The sequence below is a fragment of the Dysidea avara genome, chromosome 1 (assembly GCF_963678975.1).
Source record: "Dysidea avara chromosome 1, odDysAvar1.4, whole genome shotgun sequence".
NCBI classification, from domain to species: domain Eukaryota; kingdom Metazoa; phylum Porifera; class Demospongiae; order Dictyoceratida; family Dysideidae; genus Dysidea; species Dysidea avara.
In genome coordinates, this window is record NC_089272.1 from 8791134 (window position 1) to 8813740 (window position 22607).

At 39.0% G+C, this 22607-nt stretch overlaps 2 protein-coding genes and 1 long non-coding RNA gene across 4 annotated transcripts; 1 reads left to right on the forward strand and 2 right to left on the reverse strand.

Moving 5' to 3' along the window:
- Positions 1-3338: 3338 nt before the first annotated feature.
- On the forward strand, positions 3339-5768 carry LOC136255953 (uncharacterized). Its single transcript, XR_010701233.1, has 3 exons — positions 3339-3938; positions 4949-5057; positions 5524-5768. It is a non-coding gene; the product is annotated as an uncharacterized lncRNA (long non-coding RNA).
- A 201-nt stretch (positions 5769-5969) lies between these two features.
- Positions 5970-9163, reverse strand: LOC136255653 (uncharacterized). The gene is made up of 6 exons (XM_066048460.1): positions 8721-9163; positions 8473-8675; positions 8180-8435; positions 7056-7183; positions 6420-6569; positions 5970-6199 (listed from the first exon to the last, which is right to left on the reverse strand). The coding sequence occupies exons 1-5, from the start codon at positions 8884-8886 to the stop codon at positions 6555-6557; spliced, it is 768 nt and encodes a 255-aa protein (XP_065904532.1). The 5' UTR covers positions 8887-9163; the 3' UTR covers positions 5970-6199; positions 6420-6554.
- A 64-nt stretch (positions 9164-9227) lies between these two features.
- Positions 9228-12451, reverse strand: LOC136255665 (uncharacterized). 2 transcript variants are annotated; one of them, XR_010701034.1, is made up of 4 exons: positions 11689-12448; positions 10461-10569; positions 9767-9995; positions 9228-9632 (listed from the first exon to the last, which is right to left on the reverse strand). XR_010701034.1 is itself a non-coding variant. In XM_066048482.1 (4 exons), the coding sequence occupies exons 1-4, from the start codon at positions 11833-11835 to the stop codon at positions 9562-9564; spliced, it is 666 nt and encodes a 221-aa protein (XP_065904554.1). In that variant the 5' UTR covers positions 11836-12451; the 3' UTR covers positions 9228-9561. The 2 variants fall into 2 exon arrangements, 1 of the variants encoding a protein (XP_065904554.1); XM_066048482.1 differs by having other exon boundaries at positions 11579-12451.
- Positions 12452-22607: the final 10156 nt, after the last annotated feature.

Below are 22607 nucleotides of genomic sequence, written 5' to 3' on the forward strand. Positions count from 1 at the left end.
ACTGGTTATGATCGTTTCGTACTTGTTTTCACGTGATAAAGTCAACCTGCTGTACGTTTCACAGAAACTACAAACTGTAAGCAAAACACCGTCACTATGGCATGAATTTGTGTGGGATTATTACGACTCTCGTGAGGAGACTTGTGTCAAGAACACGTTGAAGAAGCGTGGAGAACACATCAAACGACTAGCCTTTCCAGGATACTTGGCACCAAAACTGGAGGAAATACTACAATACTGCAGCAATGTAAGTCATCTTAGTCTACCAGTAGTGAGATTGAATCGTAATCAACTAGCGCTACTAGGAGAGGCTGTAAAAAAAATGAAACAGTTACATACATTAGATATTGGTATGTTCACCTATGTCCGACATTTACTTGAAATTGGTTTAAAGTTGCAAAATCTAACATTATATGTTACAGTATATGCTCAACCAGCAATGTTTTTTTATGTGTTAGAAGAATGGGCAAGAGTAAAATTTAGGCCACCAAAATTGATCATTATCTTTACTGTGTTTCAGATGCCAATGGTAAAGGAGTTGATAGTTAACTGGCAACAATGGAACTCAAAAGTACCAGCAGGTCATAATGCTTGGTTAAAAATTTATCCACGTTATAAAATACCATTAAATCTTTCTCCAGTTCTACCAGCTTTTCAACTACATCTTGGACAAACAGCTGCTCTTCCTTTTGTGCAAGCTAAACAATGTGGAATACAAGGGATGGATTATTTACAGCTAACTGACTGCTATAGAGCTGGTCAGATTTTCTACAAGGCTGAGACATTATTGCTTGGTTACTACCCACAGTTCTATAACATTGTGACTAGTATTCATTGTGTGACACATTTTGATGTATCAAAATATAACTGCTTACTTCCAAGTGATATAGAACAAATTGCCATTGTGTGTCCTCATCTTCAACAACTTAAAATCAGCAGGTGCTGCCAATGCTTGACGAGCCTACATGGTCTACAAGCTATTGCAAGTCACTGTCACAATTTTCAAGGACTCAACATGGTAGGCATATCAGTTTCTGCTGTGGAGAATCAAATTCAACTGTGGGAAATACTAAGTAACATGAAACTGACCCACCTGGTGGTAGATTACTGTATTATTGTTACCCCATCAACAGGAGATGCTGGTCATAAGAAAAGTTTAGCTTCTTTGTATCAGAGATGCTCATGGTTGTTAGCATTGGAGATTCACTGCTTGTATACTTCATGCAGATCGTGTAAAGAAGTGCCAATTGAGAATGGTGTGCTTTCATTGAGTTATTTAATATCTCTGAAGTACTGTGCAGTGCATAATCTTCATTCCACCACAACAAAGGACATTCTTACTAGCTGTAAGGAACTGAGATGTTATAGAATTGTTAATCTCAGTGATCCTCTTGCATCCCTCTCACTTGCCCATAACCTTAACTTACAGCAACTGTATGTCATTTCAACAGCCACAGTTGTCTCCGATACCTTTATGATGTCAGTTTCAGCTCATGGTGGACTAGTACATGTGTTTCTGTCTGTAGCATCAATATCTGTTGTGGGTATTAGAGTGTTAATAGAGAACTCTCCTAAACTTACCACTTTCCAAAGTTTACTTGAAATACATGAGGAGGGTGGCCGAAGACTATCAGTACATGAATTCATGCACTTTGAAAAGATATTGAAGCAAAAGTTTTGTCACCACAAACTATTTTATACAGGTGGCTACAGTTTGTCCCAACAAAACAAAACATCTTTGTCAACCTTTTCATTTCTGGAACAGACAGATGTTGGTAACTTGTGGGATACCTACTAAATGACACTTTTCTGTAGTTGTAATTTGAGCTAGCTAGTTATTCAGTGCAGTTAAGTGTTGCGTATAACATTTGCATGATCATATTTTGTAGAAGGGGTGTCGGGGTCGTCGCCAGCTGGGGAAGAACTGGCTCAACTCTCTTCATCAAGTGACCCTTCCTTAGTCATTGAGACCGCGTTTTCACTCTGTTATTGACACAGCTCTTTTTAAATCTATTTTTTTATTCCTGCCTACAGCCCCCAGCACAAAAGGTATGTGTGCTGGACACAACTGATATAACAATAATGGGGACAATTAAAAGTTCCTAGGGCCACTTACAAGGCCCAGCTCCGGGGAAGCATCAGATGATTTAAACAGGCTGTAGGACCAGGTGTCCTACAGACCTTCAGCACTTGTACTGTAAAGCCTTAATAAATAAATAAAAATAAAGAATAAAATGATCTGTAAGAGATGGAACGGCTTCCCCTGATGCACATAGTTGCAGATTATTATTATTACTAGGACCGCGTCACACATAGACTAACCAAGTAAATTTGTTAATGCATACATATTTTGTCTAACTGTGATGCATAATAATGCATTGGTCATGTCCACCTTTAAGCAACATAGTTCACAATCACTACCAGAAACAGTGCATGAAATTGCCATGAAAATAACCATGAAATACCAATGAAAATACCTATGGTTTATCCCATGAATTTTAACGTTTCATGGGTACTGCACCCATGAAATCTCTGCAATGCCATGAATTTACCATGAAAATCTGATCTGGAGATGCATTTCATGGCCCATGATACAACCCATGCTATACCATGAATTGACTTTCATGGTACATTTCATAGGGGCGGTTTAACATTTCATGGAAAAAACATAGACGTTTCATGGCATACTTTTCTGGTAGTGAATTAGAGCCCACATGCAGTAGCAAGGATGGTACGAAGAGAATGTACAGCAGCTTCTAATCCATTACGAATACCTACACCAACTTGACCATGAGGAAGTAGCAAACTAGGAAGTGAATCACGCACAGACACACAACATACCTTGCTGACCAGACGACGAAGGGTCTCACCAACAACAATTGGACGAAAGGCACCAGAACCCTTCACCAATGCAGTCAATGGTGCCGCGGCACCACAAAACCAAGGAGCAAGACGAGAATCAAGCTTACCAGCAAGTAAGGCTACATTAAGAGGATGACGATGGATCAAATCATCCCGAGCTGCAACATTGTCGTAGGCGGAAGCAACACCCCTAGAGCCTAGAGTACGTAGCGAATTACCATAACGTCCATCTGAGGCCCAGCGCAAAGCACATCTAATGTTCCCCTTCTCCAAAGACTCAGCAGAAGTAGCGACAGATCGAGCTGAAGAGCCCCGCTGAAGAGCACCTGCAGCTTGCCAAAGATCTAAGATACCATCAACACCAGATTTCCACTTGTTCAAACGATCACACAACAAAGAACCAATCAAATAGGAGTCAGCCTATTTGAAGAACCAATCAAATAGGAGTCAGTCACTCTAAAAGAACCTCAAATAGGAGTCAGTCACTCAAATAGGAGTCAGCCTCAAATAGGAGTCAGTCACTCAAATAGGAGTCAGTCACTCTAAAAGAACCAATCAAATAGGAGTCAGTCACTCTTATTGCAGCTGAGGAGTACTCAGCCTCGTGTCACATTACTGAGCCTCTTTCACAATTCATTCTGGACCGGGGTACCAATTAGGCTATTGTTAAACGCAGTGGCTATTCGTCCGGCAGCCGGACACCACCTTTCTGCGCTATTCGTCCGGCACTTCCTGTTTGCACACGTGAGGGCTCACGTTTCGTTCAGGTTGAGGCGCACTATTAAAACAGAAGAGTCTTGGTTGGTTCTTGGACGAACTATGGCGGTATCCTTCGAAGTTGGTGACACCTTTTCGTCCTATAAAGATTTGAAGAATCGTGTTGAAGAGTTTGAAAAAATTAATTTCGTTCAGCTTGCCCACAGGGATTCCAGGACATTGGCAGCTGCAGCTAACAGGGCGCCTAAGGTAGTGGAGAAAGCAAATAAAGAGCTTGTGTATTACAGCATTGTGTTAACTTGTGTGCTTGGGGGAAAGAAGCACAAATGTGAAGGATCCGGTGTTAGACCAACACAAAAGTGAGTCCATCATCAGTGTCTGTAGTGTCAGTTATACTCTGATCAAGTTTTTGTGTCTTGTGCATTGGCCAGAGGGTACATGACCAAATTTAATTGTGAAAATAGCCAATGGCTGACGGGTTGCTGTATTTGGTGGATCAACGGATCACGTGATGAACATATTATTCTACTACTCATTGGATTATTGTGTAATACTCTTGATATAGTAATTATTTTACTAATAATGACAAATGCTGCACCTTCATCGCTAAAATGTCCACGCACTGTTTATGGATTTAGCTAGCTACGTAATCATAGATTAGATCCACTACCTAGTTTTAAACACAAAAGTGTTGTTTTTTTTGTCATTAATTTTAGTCAAGAGGATGAGACTACGTACAGCCAGCCCATACCACAACTGTAATCCTACAATCATTCTATAATTTACCTTCTTCAGGCTTTATTCTCATGGAAGGAGAGTGTGCTGAGGCCCAGACTGCTGAATTGAGTCAATTCACCGGCTTTCCTGTTAAGAATATTTGCTTCTATAAAGATTGTCAACAGTGCTAGCTTGCCAAGTTAACTTACTCAGGCTGTATCAGTTAAGTCAGTAAAATCCAGACTCCTCAAACACATACCTATCCATGGAAAATGATGTAGCTACTTGTGCAGCACCAGATAGTGGACTATATAGACTACGTACTGTATGCATAAGTTTAATATGACTGCCATAGCTAGCTAGCTAGCTAGCTAAATCCGTAAATCTGAAACGGTGAGTACAGTTGAGAAGTTAAAATGAAGTGAAGTGAGCAGTGTTTTGTCATTATACTAGTAAACTAATTATTATATCAAGAGTATTACAACACTGACATTGCTTACACATCTCCAATGAGCAGTGGAATATGTTCATCATATGAACCGTCTACCCATGATCTATCGACCAATGATTTGCCCAATACAGCAACCCATGGCCGACTGCAATTTCTAACAGTTTATATACCATGTATACTATTTTATGTTCTGCTTTGCAGGACAATCAAGCAAGGCTGCCCAGCTTCAGTGAAACTTTGCTTGACAGAAGATTGCCAGGAGCTCACAGTGTCTCATGTCAATATGAATCACAATCATGATGTCAATAAGGTTGTAACTGATGTTGATTGTGTTGGTTGTGTATGACAGCACTAATGCATAATCTACTGTATAGAGAGAAACTTTGGCAGGGGTAAACTTTAGTTAAATTGCATTTGGTGAAATAAAAACTTTGGCAAATTCAAGCTCATGCAATGTTTAGCTATAAAGAAGCTAATCTGAGACGCTATGAGTAAATGGCGGATTTGGCTAAATCACCAAATTTGTCGAAATTTCCCTCTATACGGTATTGGAGTTGTTGATACTATATACTTTTGTAACCTTTGGTTTGCCTGCACATTATTTATTTGTATAGTAAATTGAATTACAAACATATTGTTAAAACTGGCCTTGAAAGCCTATGAAATAGTGTGCTGTGTATTCTAAACCACTTTGCATGGTAAATATGAGTTTGCTGTGGATAATTACAGCTACTAAATTAAACAATTATAATGAAATTCCATTTTTTTGCTAATAGGAGATGTACAGCCATTTACCAAGGTAAAGAAAGTTAAACAGTGCAGAAAAGGATGAAGTGAAATTGCTATTGGAGATGAACGTGAATGAGAGACTAATACAACAGCACTTAAGCTTATAGGAGAAAAGATACAAAGCACTTAATTTAAGCACTTCTCAGCAGGATTGTTATATGTAAAATTGTAGTTTTGTTGTGTAATACACTTGTATGGATTAATTGCTAAAAAATGTAAAACAACTAATAATGTGCACAGACTTAAAGGGTTGATGTGTTGGAGTATGCAGTACTGCTATGGGGTCAACTAACACTAAGTAAGAATGTTGTTATAACATGAACGACAAAACCACACTGCACACTTTGGCTTCTGCTTTAAATTCACGCACTTGAAATGATACCATATTAGGCAACTATCACATTGTATGGAATCATCTTCATCATCATTAATAGGGCGAGTACAGCTGCCACAGTAATAAGCAGGATTCTTTATTGCTTCCACCACATTATGTACAGCCATCCATCCATCCTGAGTGAAGTACTTCTTGCATGAATCCAAATGGACTTGGTTATCTAAACAAGATGTTGTAATGCGTTCTGGTAGAATTTCAACACCATCTTCCTGAATTAAGCCCTTTCGTGCAAAGACAATCTCTAGGTTCCACAAACCACTGTAGAATTACTAGAATACAGTACAACAATAGTGTATAATATAATAATTTATGTGACCTGATTTTGGAAAAACCTACATTTTGTACACCATGTTAAAACATATATAGACAAACAGTATTTTATAAGGCCTCTATAATAATCCATGGGCATTCACATGCCTACAGAAGTCCATATATGTGTATGTGCCAAAACGGTAGGTGTTACAAAATCAGGTCACATTAGTTGCTCACCTCTTCCTCTGTCAAGTGGCAACTTCTTTAAAAATGGCACAGGCTTGTCCAATCTTTTCTTCTTTCTAGATAACCCAATTACAGTTTTCTCTGCCCCTTTTGGCCTGCCTCTCTTCTTTAGTTTAGGTGGCAGTGTTACATCTTGAAATTCTAGCAAACAAATTGTGTGATTTAAATACCAAACAGGTTCGCAGTTGAATTGAATGCTTGGTCTACCTGAATACTAAATAAATGGTGCATCTTATTGTAATTCACGTTTGATAATTGAAAATCAGTGCACAATTGTCATGCACTGTCATAATCATCATACCGTAATTGGGTAAACATTTCTCATATTAAAAATTTACTAGATTTGCATTATAGTTTTTCAATGATGTGTCTGACATTAAGACAAATTTGTTGGGTGTGGTCAGATAAGATGTACATGACACACTTTTTGGGGGTACTACTGGGGAAAGGCACATGCTTAAATTAGTACACACCTTGGTCAAAACATATGGTCAAGAATTCATTATATACGTACAAGTGCTATAGCTTTACGATTGGCGTCCAGTAGCACAGGTGTGCTGCTATCATTATTGTCAGTTGCTAATCAAATTCACAAATGGAACTGTGCTACAGTATGTGCCTGCTTACCATCATCATTGTCCTCTCCTCCTCATCATGACTCTGATAAACCTCACCACCATCTATAGTTACTTCACTACTGACAGGTGGTACTAAGTGTCCTTCACAAGTGTCCACTGTATTGCTGATCTGAACAGCTATTATCCAGTTATTAATGGCACACAGTATGCCAGAAATGTTGAAAACAAAAATTAGTTAATTTTTTTTGGGAAAGAACATAGGTGGCTGGAACCTAGCTACCTAGTGCATATTCAGAAATTCTTATGTTTTCCAAACATTGCTCCCCATAAGTTTCTGGCATTTGTGATCAGATTTACAAAAAGGTACTTTTTCATACTCAAAATTCTACCCATTTCTGAACCTTGAAGCTTCATAATAGGGCTGGAAGATAATTTAGATAAACAGATAATCTAGATACCTATTGTAAATTAGATAAAGACTTTCATTATCGAGATGATAGTAAATCTCTGCAATCTAGTATATATCAACCACAGTCAGATGAAAAACTTTTGGAAAGGTATCAAATTAAATGAGGAACAGGTAAAACTTATGACTTGACGAGGACTTTACGTCAACAAATATGTAAAACTGTGCTTACAAAAGTACATTATTATATCGATATTCAAGATAAGATGGTTGTCAGTTATCGAGGTCGAGATGTAGCCTTACTTCATAACTTTTTTATTTTCCATGAGTGCAGCTAAAGTGTTTAGCTGAATTTTGAAACTAAGAGCAAGTTAATCAGCATAAGGAATCAAGTGTTACATCATTTTGCTTGCTGGCATGTACAATGTGTGGAAAAGGAACCTTTCACAAATTCAGTCACAATTTATAGTTACACACATATATGTATAATGTAAAACTTCAAAAGGCAAAAAATACTTTCCTTCAACCTCACATACAGTATTTATATAAAACATGCAATAACAATAATTTTATAATGCAACCGTATTAACCTCTGTGCTATCAAAATAGATGAAGCACTTACTCAATAGCTATTAATTCTTAGGGTAGTAACGTTTCTTAGGACAAAAAGTGCACTAAGTTTGAATGAGACAAATGCTAACTTTAACTACAAACATTAATGGGTGAGCAAGCCACAGAAGTTTTTGCTACACAATATGGTTACTTACATGGATTATTCTCATTGCGGAGTTGCTGAATATTCTCATCATCTTCATCAAAAACTATCACACTTCCACCATGAGCCCAGGCATCATGAACCTGCTTCAGTGTATCCATTCTCTTCATGAATTCATCCATTCCTACTTCTGCTGCAAGAGAGGGTAATTTGTCAACAATTGCTTTGGCTTTCTGAAATTTCTGATGCTGGGTAAGTGTGCTACGACTAGTCCCCTGAACAGTATCACCAGAACTTCTATAGCTAACCTGCAGGTGCATTAGGTATAGTACATGGTGTACATACCTCATACGAGCAATCTTGAACTGTTGAACTTTTGTTTTTGAAAATCTCCTTCAAGTAAGACAGCTTCCATCTATTGGCAACACCAACTTCAGAATACAGAGGTGACTTCTGCAAATCACGCACCGCAAATATGTGACGACAAGGCAGTTTCATAGTGTTAGCAAATGCACATTGGCAAGAGCTAGAAGTCACTGATAAAGTACCTATGAAAAGCAAACTAACAATAATTGATGAAGCAATATTAATACCTTCACTGGAAGAAACTGTATAGAAATCATTTTGCTGAGTTAAAATGTTGACTTTTTTCCGCAATGTTTGTTGTTTCAAAACAAATTGGTAAGCATACGGTGTAACTAAGTTCACAAATTCATCTTGATCAGACTCAAAGACAACTGGCTTCTTCACCAATGCCATAACTGTGCCATGGTCCCATTCATTCCGTAACACAGATAGCACTGAAAAAAACTGGTCAAAAAATTGTGAGAGGCTAGCAAATTTTGAGCAGACACTCTTTACTTTGCTGTTGATTGATTCCAACCTGTTGTTGGTTCTTTCACCAAAGGTAACACAAGCTGACTTAAAACATTCTACCCACTCGTGCTTGATAACATTCCAGTTAGCATTATAGTAGTTGACAACAGATTTAGGAGCAGTTTCTAGCAAAGTGGCATAATGCTTTTCATACTCTTCTTCTGAACGAGAATACCCAACTTTGTTATGATCTCTAAAGAGTAATCCCTTTCTCCAGGAGTTTATCAGCTGTCACTTCCCTCCGAAATGACCTTAAAGCATGAAACAAGCATATCTGTAATTGTACTCCTGGAAATTGCTCCTCAAACACAGTTCTCACTGTAAAATCTTTGTCCGTAACTACAACACCCACTTTGCACCATGATGGGTTAACAGATTTGAAAGCCTTTACCCTGTTGGTGATGGCTTCCTTGGTTTCAAGTGATGTAAGGAACAGTGAAACTATTTCGCTTTGTCCATTGCTGTCAATCACTAACATTAAGTACAGTGGCATCCGAAATTCATTAAGTTTATAAGTAGCATAAAAAAAGACTTCTGGGAAACAATTGAAATTGTATTTCACCATGGCATCTTGGAAAACAGCCCTGTAAATACTTTCTTTTCATCAACAAATACATCCACAGCTGACCCTAAATTTAGGATAAATTGTTACACTATTATATAATATAAACACATCTTTACATGTACAATAAGTTACAGCACACATCTAAACATCTTTCGATTTAATTGCACTGTAAAACTAAAACAGCAAAAATAAATATACCTTCAAGCTTCCTTAAACGGCTAACTAAACCATCCAAATCATTCCCGGAACTACTTGAATTCAGTTCTCTTTGTACATTTGAAATGTCTTTAAGAGTGACAACTTTTCCAGAGCTGCTTAAGTGCTGTTGCAATAGTTTCTTGTTCACTTTCATCCCAAAAAACACTTTTGCTTCATCTTTTTCGGTACTGTTTAACTGCCTTTGCCTTGGTAAATGGCTGTACATCTCCTATTAGTAAAAAATGGATTATCATTATAATTATTTCATTTAATAGCTGTAATTATCCACATCAAACTCATATTTACCATGCAAAGTGGTTTAGAATACACAGCACACTATTTCATAGGCTTTCAAGGCCAGTTTTAACAATATGTTTGTAATTCAATTTACTATACAAATAAATAATGTGCAGGCAAACCAAAGGTTACAAAAGTATATAGTATCAACAACTCCAATACCGTATAGAGGGAAATTTCGACAAATTTGGTGATTTAGCCAAATCCGCCATTTACTCATAGCGTCTCAGATTAGCTTCTTTATAGCTAAACATTGCATGAGCTTGAATTTGCCAAAGTTTTTATTTCACCAAATGCAATTTAACTAAAGTTTACCCCTGCCAAAGTTTCTCTCTATACAGTAGATTATGCATTAGTGCTGTCATACACAACCAACACAATCAACATCAGTTACAACCTTATTGACATCATGATTGTGATTCATATTGACATGAGACACTGTGAGCTGCTGGCAATCTTCTGTCAAGCAAAGTTTCACTGAAGCTGGGCAGCCTTGCTTGATTGTCCTGCAAAGCAGAACATAAAATAGTATACATGGTATATAAACTGTTAGAAATTGCAGTCGGCCATGGGTTGCTGTATTGGGCAAATCATTGGTCGATAGATCATGGGTAGACGGTTCATATGATGAACATATTCCACTGCTCATTGGAGATGTGTAAGCAATGTCAGTGTTGTAATACTCTTGATATAATAATTAGTTTACTAGTATAATGACAAAACACTGCTCACTTCACTTCATTTTAACTTCTCAACTGTACTCACCGTTTCAGATTTACGGATTTAGCTAGCTAGCTAGCTAGCTATGGCGGTCATATTAAACTTATGCATACAGTACGTAGTCTATATAGTCCACTATCTGGTGCTGCACAAGTAGCTACATCATTTTCCATGGATAGGTATGTGTTTGAGGAGTCTGGATTTTACTGACTTAACTGATACAGCCTGAGTAAGTTAACTTGGCAAGCTAGCACTGTTGACAATCTTTATAGAAGCAAATATTCTTAACAGGAAAGCCGGTGAATTGACTCAATTCAGCGGTCTGGGCCTCGGCACACTCTCCTTCCATGAGAATAAAGCCTGAAGAAGGTAAATTATAGAATGATTGTAGGATTACAGTTGTGGTATGGGCTGGCTGTACGTAGTCTCATCCTCTTGACTAAAATTAATGACAAAAAAACAACACTTTTGTGTTTAAAGCTAGGTAGTGGATCTAATCTATGATTACGTAGCTAGCTAAATCCATAAACAGTGCGTGGACATTTTAGCGATGAAGGTGCAGCATTTGTCATTATTAGTAAAATAATTACTATATCAAGAGTATTACACAATAATCCAATGAGTAGTAGAATAATATGTTCATCACGTGATCCGTTGATCCACCAAATACAGCAACCCGTCAGCCATTGGCTATTTTCACAATTAAATTTGGTCATGTACCCTCTGGCCAATGCACAAGACACAAAAACTTGATCAGAGTATAACTGACACTACAGACACTGATGATGGACTCACTTTTGTGTTGGTCTAACACCGGATCCTTCACATTTGTGCTTCTTTCCCCCAAGCACACAAGTTAACACAATGCTGTAATACACAAGCTCTTTATTTGCTTTCTCCACTACCTTAGGCGCCCTGTTAGCTGCAGCTGCCAATGTCCTGGAATCCCTGTGGGCAAGCTGAACGAAATTAATTTTTTCAAACTCTTCAACACGGTTCTTCAAATCTTTATAGGACGAAAAGGTGTCACCAACTTCGAAGGATACCGCCATAGTTCGTCCAAGAACCAACCAAGACTCTTCTGTTTTAATAGTGCGCCTCAACCTGAACGCAAGTGAGCCCTCACGTGTGCAAACAGGAAGTTCCGGACGAATAGCGCAGAAAGGTGGTGTCCGGCTGCAGGACGAATAGCCACTGCGATTGTCGCAACAGAACAACTATCTCGCAAGTCCGCAATCCGCAATTCCAAATCTTCCAACTATTCGGATAGATCTTCCAGTTTGCGTACCCACTTGGATCCCTCCTCTCAACGCGCTTTAGATCTAGCCTCAGCCAAAGGGGCCTCCAACTGGCTTACCACCCGGCCCCTACAGGAACAATGCTTTACACTGCATAAGTCCGCGTTTCATGATGCCGTGGCACTACGTTATGGGTGGTCTCCTCAGCGGACTCCTGCTCACTGTGCATGTGGGACTTCCTTTTCAGTGGAGCATGCTTTATCCTGTCCCAAGAGTGGCTTGCCTTCTATCCGACACAATGAGATCAGAGATCTAACTGCTACCCTGCTGACTGAAGTATGCTCTCAGGTAGCTGTTGAACCAGAGCTCCAGCCGGTTTCACAGCAGGACTACCCTGCTTCTGCCAATATCCAAGATGGTGCCCGTCTTGACATCGCCATGAATGGTTTTTGGGGTGGAAGAAGTGAAAATGTTTTGTGGATGTGCGGGTGTTCAACCCTCTGGCTGCTTCTAATGCGTCCTCATCACTGGCCTCCTGTTATCGGAGGCACGAGAACATTAAGAAACGTGAGTATGCTCAGAGAATTCGTGAGAAGGAGCATGCCTCTTTTACCCACCTGGTAATGTCTGCCTCTGGTGGTCTGGCTCATGAGGCTTCTGTTTTTTATCAACGCTTGGCTCGTCAACTTTCAAATAAGTGGGACGATGATTACTCTGTTGTCATGGGGTGGTTAAGGTGCTATCTATCTTCCTCTCTCTTGCGGTCCTCCATACAATGCATCCGCGGAGCCCGCTCATCCATCGGTCACTATGTTAAGATTCCCCCAATTGTGGAGCTGATTCGGGCAGAGTCTCAGTTTGCCGTAGACTAGTCTCGCGTGGCCAGACCGCTTTTTTCCCCACCCAATATACGGAAAAAATCGGTCTGGCCACGCGAGACTAGCCGTAGACTAAGAAAGTCCCGGTTTGTCCAGCACAGGCCATTTATGTGCTGGGGGTGGTAGGCAAGGGCAGTCCATCAAGCCCGGGAAAAAAATCAAATAGGAGTCAAGTAATCACGTGATCCCGAAAGTAGCGAAATTCGTCCCATCCTCAGTAATTCTTCTCGGCGAAGTTTTTCAGCTGTGGTGCCGTGACATTCATTCTACTAACGGTACCCTCGAAGGTTTAATCTAATTTCGTAGAATTATTGTTGTCTGGTGTTTTATTGAAACAGCGGTGCGTGCCATTTGGAATAAAATGTCTAAAACTGTCGCTATCAAGCGCAAGGAGCAGGCTAGTTCAGTGTCACCAGAAGCTAATAGACCAAAGAAGCAGAATCAGGGAGGTGATACATGTGTTAAGTGTAAGATTATAATTAATTATGATGAGGAATGCAGTATTCAGTGCCAGTGGTGCCAATCATGGGTGCACAGTAAGTGTGCCAATTTGAAAGATGATGAGTGTGATATCCTACGTAAGTCTAGCATCAACCTTGTGTTTTTCTGTTGTACTTGTGCACCAAATTTGGATGAAGCTTTAGAATACTTCGATGACAACAAGACCAACCCACCTGCAAGGGATAGTCTACTAGCACCTGGAAAGCAAAGTCAGCTTGAAAACCAACTAGCAGTGGTTGAGTCAAAACTGAATGAAATTAAAGAAGAACTGTATCTACAATTGCAACTGTCAAAGTGTCGTTCAATGTTTAGTTCCCCTGATGCCAGCTCTAGTAAACCACTCCCACTTATTGAAAACACTGTTGTGACTGCGTTAAATGAAGAAAGAGAGAGGGAGAAAAGTCAACTCAGCCTGATCGTGCATAACCTAGCTGAATCCAATGCTAGTGAAGGTGAAACTCGAAAGATCGATGATATCAAACATGTTACAGATATTTTTAATTACTTTGGGGCTAAGACCAGTGTGACCAAAGCTATATTAGGCTTGGAAAGAAGTCAGGAAAGCCAAGATTACTGAAAATAACTGTAGACAGTGTTGAGTCCAAGGCCTTTATTCTACGTAATTGCACAAATCTTCGAAAGGCTGATCCATCCAGCCAGTACAATAAAATTTACATTACCCCTGATCTAACTCCTTCACAGAGAGAAGCTAACCGCCAGCTATGCTCAAAGCTTAAAGAGATGAATAAGGATCGCAATAGCTACAAAATAAAAAACGGGAGAATAGAGCAGAGGAGGGACTAGATCTCCCTCATGCACTGATAAATAATAACCTAATTCAATTGAAATTGTTTGTAATTAATTTTCAAAGTGTGCTAGCTAAAAGAGCAGAGCTCTCTACCCTGATTCATGAACATCAACCTGACATCATCTTTGGAACTGAAACGTGGCTCTTACCAAACATCAATTCCACAGAATTTTTTCCAACCGGATATACTTTGTTCCGACAAGACCGATCTGATGGATACGGTGGGGTTTTACTGGCTTTTAGAAAAGACTTAAGTGTAATAGAGTACCAAATAACTAACTTGAACCAGTGTGAAATAATTGCCTGTACAGTTGTGAATAACACCTACTCACTAGCACTTTGTAATGCTGTAGCTACTAGACTTTATAGTAGATCATGGCTTCTCTCAAACAGTATTGACCCCAACAAGAAACCAGAACATATTAGATATCTTCCTTACTAATAGACCAACAACTATTACATCATGTGAAGTCATACCAGGTATCAGTGATCACGAAATTGTCTTGATCTTAACTTCAATTACTGTGCCACACCACAAGAACAAAGAAAGAAACATCTTCCTATGGCATAAAGCCAACTTCGACAACATAAGGAATTACATCACAGAGTTTTCCAACACATTCTTACATGTTTATGACCATAGTGACCCAATTGGTATACTATGGAATGAGTATAAAGCACTATGTATAGCTTGTATGGCGATGATGCCACAAAAGAAGTCTATTAAACACCAACTACCTTGGATCACAAACAGCATTAAGAGACTGTCAAGGAAAAAGCAGAGAAAGTACAATTTAGCACGTCGAACAAACACAGATGATAACTGGGCACCCTATCACAACTTGAAGAAACAAGTCCAAAGATTGTGTCGTACCTCACACAATAACTATGTTTCATCCCTTTTAGATTCTCACAATAAATGTACAAAAAAAAGTTTTGGAGATACATCAAAAGCATGCGTAAAGATCAAGTTTCCATCAATACCCTACAGGTAGATGGTGAATCCTACTCTGACAGTTGCTCTAAAGCAAACGTTCTTAACAATTACTTCTCTTCTTTTTTTATTAAAGATGAACAGTCTCCTCATCCTGACATAAATAGTACACCAGTTCCTAACATCCCACCAATAACAGTTGAAGTAGATGGAGTGTATAATCTTTTAGTCAATCTGGGCCCTCACAAAGCAACAAGTCCGGACAACATCCCAACAAAATTACTTAAAGAGACTGCACAGCAAATGGCTCCATTACTTACATTAATTTTTCAAGCATCGCTTAACCAAGGAAAAATACCTTCTGACTGGAAATCAGCTAATGTAGCACCCATACATAAAAAAGGTAAAAGAACAGATCCTTCAAACTACAGACCAATTTCCCTGACTAGTGTTTGCTGCAAGACTCTAGAACACGTCATATACTGTTCTATATTCTCGCATTTAGAAAACCATAAGGTATTAAATGATAGTCAACATGGGTTCCGTGCACGACGATCCTGTGAAACCCAGCTAATTGGTGCCATCACTGACTTCCACCAATGCCTACATGATAGAAAGCACATTAAAGCTCTATTTCTTGATTTTGCTAAAACGTTTGACAAAGTCTCTCATGACAAGCTCTGTCACAAACTATCTCACAATGGAATTAATGGACAACTCCTTTCATGGATTAAAGACTATCTATCTGATCGGTCTCAATCAGTAGTACTTGATGGAATATCTAGCAGACCACATACAGTTACTTCAGGTGTCCCACAAGGGACAGTACTAGCCCCACTGCTATTTCTACTATACATCAATGACAAAACTACCTCTGTAAACAGTACAATCAGACTGTATGCAGACAACGTCCTAATATACAGAGTTATCAATTCAGAAAACGACTGCCTAATCTTACAAAATGATATCAACAAACTAGAACACTGGGCTGACTTATGGTCAATGAAATTCAATCCTACCAAATGTGTGCACTTAACAATAACAAACAAGAGAACTTCCTTTAAACACAGTTATAGCATTTATGACCAACAACTACAACAAGTTTCATCAGCCAAATATCTGGGAGTCACTATTGAGGTGGGGTCTATTCTACAGAACGGAACGGAACGGAATGATGGACTAAACCACGGAACGGAACACTTTCACAAATTGAAGCTTGCAACTTACCATTGCTGAAACTGCCCTTATAAGTTAGCTGTGGCACCTCCAGTGGGTGATTAAACATAAGATAAAAAGAATTAACAGATCGATTGTGGGTTTTTGTTGGTTGTCATTAGTAATGAAGTATTATTGTGGGATGAGCTGTATCAGTGATGTTCATCCATGGTTCATCTACGGAAGAGAACTTTATGTGAGCTGTTTTTCTTATTTAGACTTTAGAAAACAGTCTGGGCCGGCCTTTCAAGTCATAAGTCAGTGTACAAATAAAGCAAGCAGGAAGATACTGGTAACAGGAAAGAGCCAGCTGAATTAAAACTTGAAGAATTCTGTGTAGTGTGTGTGGAGCAAATATTTTGGCAGACCACAAGGAGGGTATATTCTGCAAACATCACTGAAGTGTATCCATGGAGTTATTTATATATTAATAGCTGGTGCAGTGGACTAATGCCGTATTCAATAGTGAGCTGATTTTATTTGTTGCACAATTCAAGGATGTGTCTGACTGCTAGCCTTGAATCAGACTAAATGCCAAAACTCCAAGATCAGCCAAATCTCAATTATAAGCCGCATGTGAAACCATGCCCGTAGCCACCAGGCAAACGAGATTTGCACCAGTATGTGTTTGTAATTTCAATGTATCTAGTCAGACCTGAAATGGAACACTCACATTAATTACATACCACCTAAGAATCCTAGGATTTCTTAAGTGTAACATTTCACATGCTTCACTTCAAACAAAACAGGTTAAATTTTTTCATCTATTTTCAAGTGACTCCCAGTCCAACTGGTCCATGAAATTACAGTGAGATCACATGTATTTGTTACAGTGTGGACTGTCCTGTATTGGATCTACTCTAGAGTTGAGATTTCAAGGTAGACTCACTGCCAATGTACTGACACTAGTACTGTTGTAGCATATTTAAGTGGAGGACAAATGAATACAGTAATGTTAGATTATTTATGTATACAAATTTTTCATAATGAAATTGATATCCCATTTTGATTTGTACTTCCACTTTGCAACATATTTAAGAACAAGAAGCTACCACACTTTTAATCTCCAACCACTGTCATTAATTAACCAAGATCTCACCAGTCTGTAATTCACCTTATTGTAGTGATTTTATTAATTCATCTGTATGTTTTCTTCATTTTCCTTTGAAGCTGTACCAAGAGTTCATAATAAGGTGGAGAGTGTCTAACTTGAATGCATTCACCAAACACCCTGCTTAAAGTAACACCTCATCCTTATTTCAGAACAAAGGCTTTACCTTCAGCAACACTAATCAACAGTTTTCTATCCCCAGTAAAGGTATTGATTTGATGAAAGGTGAACTTTAAGCAGGGTGTTTGTACAGGCCATACTGAGAGTTAGACACTCTCCCCCATACAAATATTATGAACTCATGGTTGTACAGTATAGGTAAACAAAGATAATTTTCTCTCCCGTCTTATTCTAGGATTTCTATTGACTAGGAAAATTCAAATATTTGTATACAGGCTCAAATTTGAGAAAATATAAAGAAAGTGAATTAATATTATACAGTCAGTTTGCTTTTGGATATTTAATGTCTCCAACCGCAACAAAAATTCGATGAATCCGTGCATCTCATCACTGGTCGCCTGAACATTCTGAAAGTGATACCTCACTCAATCAACCATATATTATTCTGTTTATTACACTGAATAAAGTCATGATCACCTAGCCTTTTCATGTGACCAGTAACTTTCTAGTTAATTTCTCTGTGGATATAATCCTCTGAAACTGAAGAAATTGAGTGGTCTTCTAAACTATTTATCTTGTCAAGATAAGCAGAAACAACTGACATCCAATCGGTTACTGTATTGTAGTAACAAAACTTGCCTTGGTCATGCAATAAATGAATTAAAGAGACCTGCTTAATTTATCAGGTAGTAGAACAATCACTTAAGTAATGTTTTATAATAATCCTATTCCATTTTCCTGGAGGTTCCACTGATAAAATGCAATTTCAGCAATGATAGCAGCTAGCCAAGTTGCAAGTTGATTCAGAAAGCATTTCATTCTGGAAAATAGACCCAATCCAGAATTCAATTCAGTACTCAGGCTGAGATATCTGGCAATAGTCCACTAAATATATTGTATGAACATCAATGAATCATTGATGTTCACACAATATAGCCTCCTTGAGGTATCTGAATGTTTGCTCCTAACACACTGCACAAAATTCCTTTAGATTCTGCTTAGACTGAGTTGATTCAGCTTGTCACCATACTTGTTTCCTTTGTAGTGTAGCTATACACATACTGATTTATGCCGATTAGGAAGGCTGGGCCTCAGACTGTACATTCTAAAGTCAAAGTAAGTAAAAATAACTCACATACTAGTAAAATCAAGTCGCTCCCTACTTGATATATCCGAAGATGAACACACTGAGTCAGCTATTCCCACAAATAGTACTTCGTTACTAGTGACAACCAACAAGAACCCACAATCGATCCTTAAATTCGTTTTATCTTTCTTAGGGTACGTTTGATTACCTGCTGGAAGTGCCACTGATAACTTGTACAGCAATGGTAAGATGCTAGCTTCAATCTGAGAAAGCATTCCGTTCCGCAGTTTAGTCCATCATTCCGTTCCGTTCCGTTCCACCCCGGGTATCACTCTTTTCACCCTATTTCATAACCCTACAGAACTTAGAAAAATAACGGTGAACCAAAAAGGCGAAAAAAAGTGCAATATTGAAGAGGGATCGAACCCAGGATCCCAGTGTGATGGTCCAGTGTGCTACCGATTATGCTACCGCTGCTAGCTCCCTTGATTCCCTTCTTTTGTATCTTATAAATGTGAATAACGAAATAAGCTGTATATAGTAAGAAGAACCTAACCCTAAAGGTGAAGAAGAAACCAAAGCTGAACTCTAACCCTAACCCTAACGCTAACACTACTAGACGCTTCCCCTAAAGTCTACTACTCGTGGCAACTACTGGACGCTTCCCCTAAAGTCTACTACTCGCAGCAACTACTGGACGCATCCCCTAAAGTCGACTACTCGCGGCAACTACTAGATGCGTGCCCTAAAGTCGAAGAGAGAGAGCAACAACTACAGTAGGAAGTCTGGATGCTTTTGAGCTTAATATTACGTAAGGGTTATGAAAGGTGGTGAAAAGAGTAAAACTCGTTCCGTTTCGTTCCATAGAATAGACCCCACCCACTATTGACAGCCATGTTACTTGGAAAGATCACATCAATGATATCTGTTCCAAAGCTAACTCTGCAAAGGCGTTTCTACAAAGAAATATGTACCAGTGTCCAAAAGCCATAAAGTCAAATTGCTATAAATCACTAGTCAGGCCAATTCTAGAATATGCTGCACCAGTGTGGTGTCCCTTACTACAATGCCAAACTTATCAAATAAAGAAGATACAACGTAGTATGGCACGCTTTGTAATGAATGACAATTTCGGTATAGCAGTGTCACAAACATGATGAATCATCTTTCTTGGTCCACATTAGCAAGTAGACGAAATTACCTAAAACTGATTTTGTTCTACAAAATTGAAAAAGAATTTGTGGAAACCACTGTAAACTTACTGCCACTAACAATGGCGGATCCAGGATGGGGCATTTGGGGCAAATGCCCCCCCCCTCTCACCTTGTGGAGAAGCTAGCCATAGCTACTTCCGAATAAAATACTGAACTTTGTCAGGCCAAGATCAGTTTTGCTATTAAACTTGTGAAAATATGGTAGAATTTCACTTGAAATCAAAGCAAACCAGTCAAACTAGTTGTGAAATAGTTACCCAGCACCTTCGTTAATTCGTGCGTACTAAGCGCCTCTAAAAATAATTATCGTGTTGCAGTTGTTTAAGACATTCGAAACCTTTTGAACAGCTTTTAAGAGTTCACAACCATCTGCAAAGGGCAGTGAGACACTATAAAGAGGTGATGGTTTGGTGCTTCAAAAATGCAGAAACTAACTTGTGACAAGAGAATCTACTCAGTTCCCCAACTACCTACAACTTAGCCTATTTGTGCCCCTCCCCTTGCCAGCTCCTGGATCCGCCCCTGACTAACCACAGTTACACGAGGACAACCCTGTCGTTACATCGTCCCTCCAATCAGAACTGAGACTTTTTCCGACTCTTTCCTACCCTCCGCTACCAAACTGTGGAATGAGCTACCCGAGCCACTAGTGATGATAGACAACTTGACTGATTTTAAGGATCAACTATCACAGCATGTTTGTTATAGCTAGCACTTAATTGTAATTGCATCTGTGCGTTTATACTCCCTGTGAGGTTCTACACAGTAATAATAATAATAATAATAAATAGCGATTCTTTTTACCAGCACGAGGGGGGAACAGAGAACAAGTTTTGGAAACAACAACAATCTTACAAACCCTCATAATTTATGTTGGAAGCATAAATTATGAGGGTTGTCCTCGTGTTGGTAAAAAGAAGAGGTTACCCCCATATCTAGATTGCTTTTGGAAGCAATCGAGATATGGGCACCTTCAAAGGCCTGCGGCCTAGCCTGGCATGTTAGCTTGCCTTGGCATCTACAAGTCCATTAAATAATAATAATAATAATAATGTTGCAAGGAAAAACAAAGGTTTTTGCTAAGCACTGAAGCTAACAGAGGCCGAACAGTACAAGGAATGTAACGAACTATATACAAATATTATTATTATTAATATTATTATTATTATTATTAATGGATGGATATACAAACAGGGTTACAAAAAATAAAGTTTAGGCACTAGGCCTTTGTTCATATCCATATCCTATGTCATTCCAATGATTATCAAGACTTGCTTTGAAAGTAGAGATTGTTGGTGCTGAAACAACTCCTGCTGGCAGGGAGTTCCATGTATTTATCACTCTCTGGGTGAAAAAAAATCGACCTTAAAAGTAGACGTTATTGTAGGAAATAGGGTCTATTTCGCTGCCGTGCGTTCGGTATTATACCCCATCTTTAATCATTACTGACAAAAACGTGGTAGATCACATGACACACACACACGTGATACATATATTACATCATCCTCCCCCCGTTGACCATGTGAAAGACAAGGTCAACAAGGTACAAAAAGAAATAAATCATACAACAAAATAATAAGACTGTCAGTTTACTGTTCATCATGGAGCACAGTCTGCATCCAATCTCCTGCTAGTTGAGCGGCTGCTCTTCTGGGTCGGCAAATCGTAGGTTCAGTGGATACTGTATCAACTGGCATTGCTGATGGTTCAATTGAGCTAACAACTTTAGGAGCTTCATTTCTACCGTCTAGATCTTCAGTACAACTAATCTCTAATGGATAGAGTTGGTTCACAGGACGTCTGAGGGTGGTAGTCTTTCCTTCTCTAGATGGGATACGCACTACAGCCCATCTCACTCGTCCCTCAACGCCCTTTATCAACGTTTCCACTTTAGCTAGCTTCCAAAATCCTCTTCGACTGCTATCATCATACAGTACTACTACATTCCCAGGACAAAGTTCTTCCTTAACATCACCTCCCTTGCCGTAGCGGTGACAGTCTCTTAATGACAAGAGGTATTCTCTTTGCCACCTCTTCCAGAAGTGATCAAAATCTTATGGAAATTTTACATTCTCCTGCTCAACACATCTTGGGAAACGGTGAAGTCTTCATCATTATGTTCATAATGTGTTGGCAGATTAGTCACTCTTCGCCCCAGGATCAAATGTGAAGGGGTAAGAGGTTCTTCAACGTCATCACTGGTCATGTACGACAGAGGTCGAGAATTCAATATCATCTCCACTTCAGTGAGGGTGGTCAAGAGCTAATCATAAGCAGGGGCGTAGCCAGCCAATATTTGATGGTTGGGCATAACATGCACACACAAGAAACACACTCACTTTCATGTGAGACATTATCAAAGAAAAATATTAAAAACTGTATGTACACAAGGCCTACAGCTACCTATACTATAGTGTAAATAAATGCTGCTTGCATGCATGCAAACATTTACTAGCTATATGCTATCTATTAAACTCGTAGGGCAGGCATCCACCGACGATCGCCGTAGCTGAGTATCACGTGACATCAAACTGCTGAACCTACAATGTAAACAGTTTATCATATATTTACCACAATCAACTGCCAGTATAGTTTACAGACCAACCACCACAGCGATATGAAATGCTTTTTCAATTAAACGCCACATGGTCCCAAATGAAAGCCGGGGGCGCTAATTTATGAACTATAACACAAATAGAGTGAAGTATCAATTATCGG

What these genes read in the sequence shown, in the direction of transcription:
- LOC136255653 (XM_066048460.1), bottom strand. Translation starts at nt 8,886, where the DNA reads ATGGCATTGGTGAAGAAGCCAGTTGTCTTTGAGTCTGATCAAGATGAA. An exon ending in TACAGTTTCTTCCAGTGAAG is followed by an intron (nt 8,676 to 8,720) that starts GTATTAATATTG and finishes TGCTTTTCATAG; the next exon opens with GTACTTTATCAGTGACTTCT. An exon ending in CCGCAATGAGAATAATCCAT is followed by an intron (nt 7,184 to 8,179) that starts GTAAGTAACCAT and finishes ACTGGATAATAG; the next exon opens with CTGTTCAGATCAGCAATACA.
- LOC136255665 (XM_066048482.1), bottom strand. Translation starts at nt 11,835, where the DNA reads ATGGCGGTATCCTTCGAAGTTGGTGACACCTTTTCGTCCTATAAAGAT. An exon ending in GGTGTTAGACCAACACAAAA is followed by an intron (nt 10,570 to 11,578) that starts GTGAGTCCATCA and finishes TCTGCTTTGCAG; the next exon opens with GACAATCAAGCAAGGCTGCC. An exon ending in CCGTTTAAGGAAGCTTGAAG is followed by an intron (nt 9,633 to 9,766) that starts GTATATTTATTT and finishes TCCTAAATTTAG; the next exon opens with GGTCAGCTGTGGATGTATTT.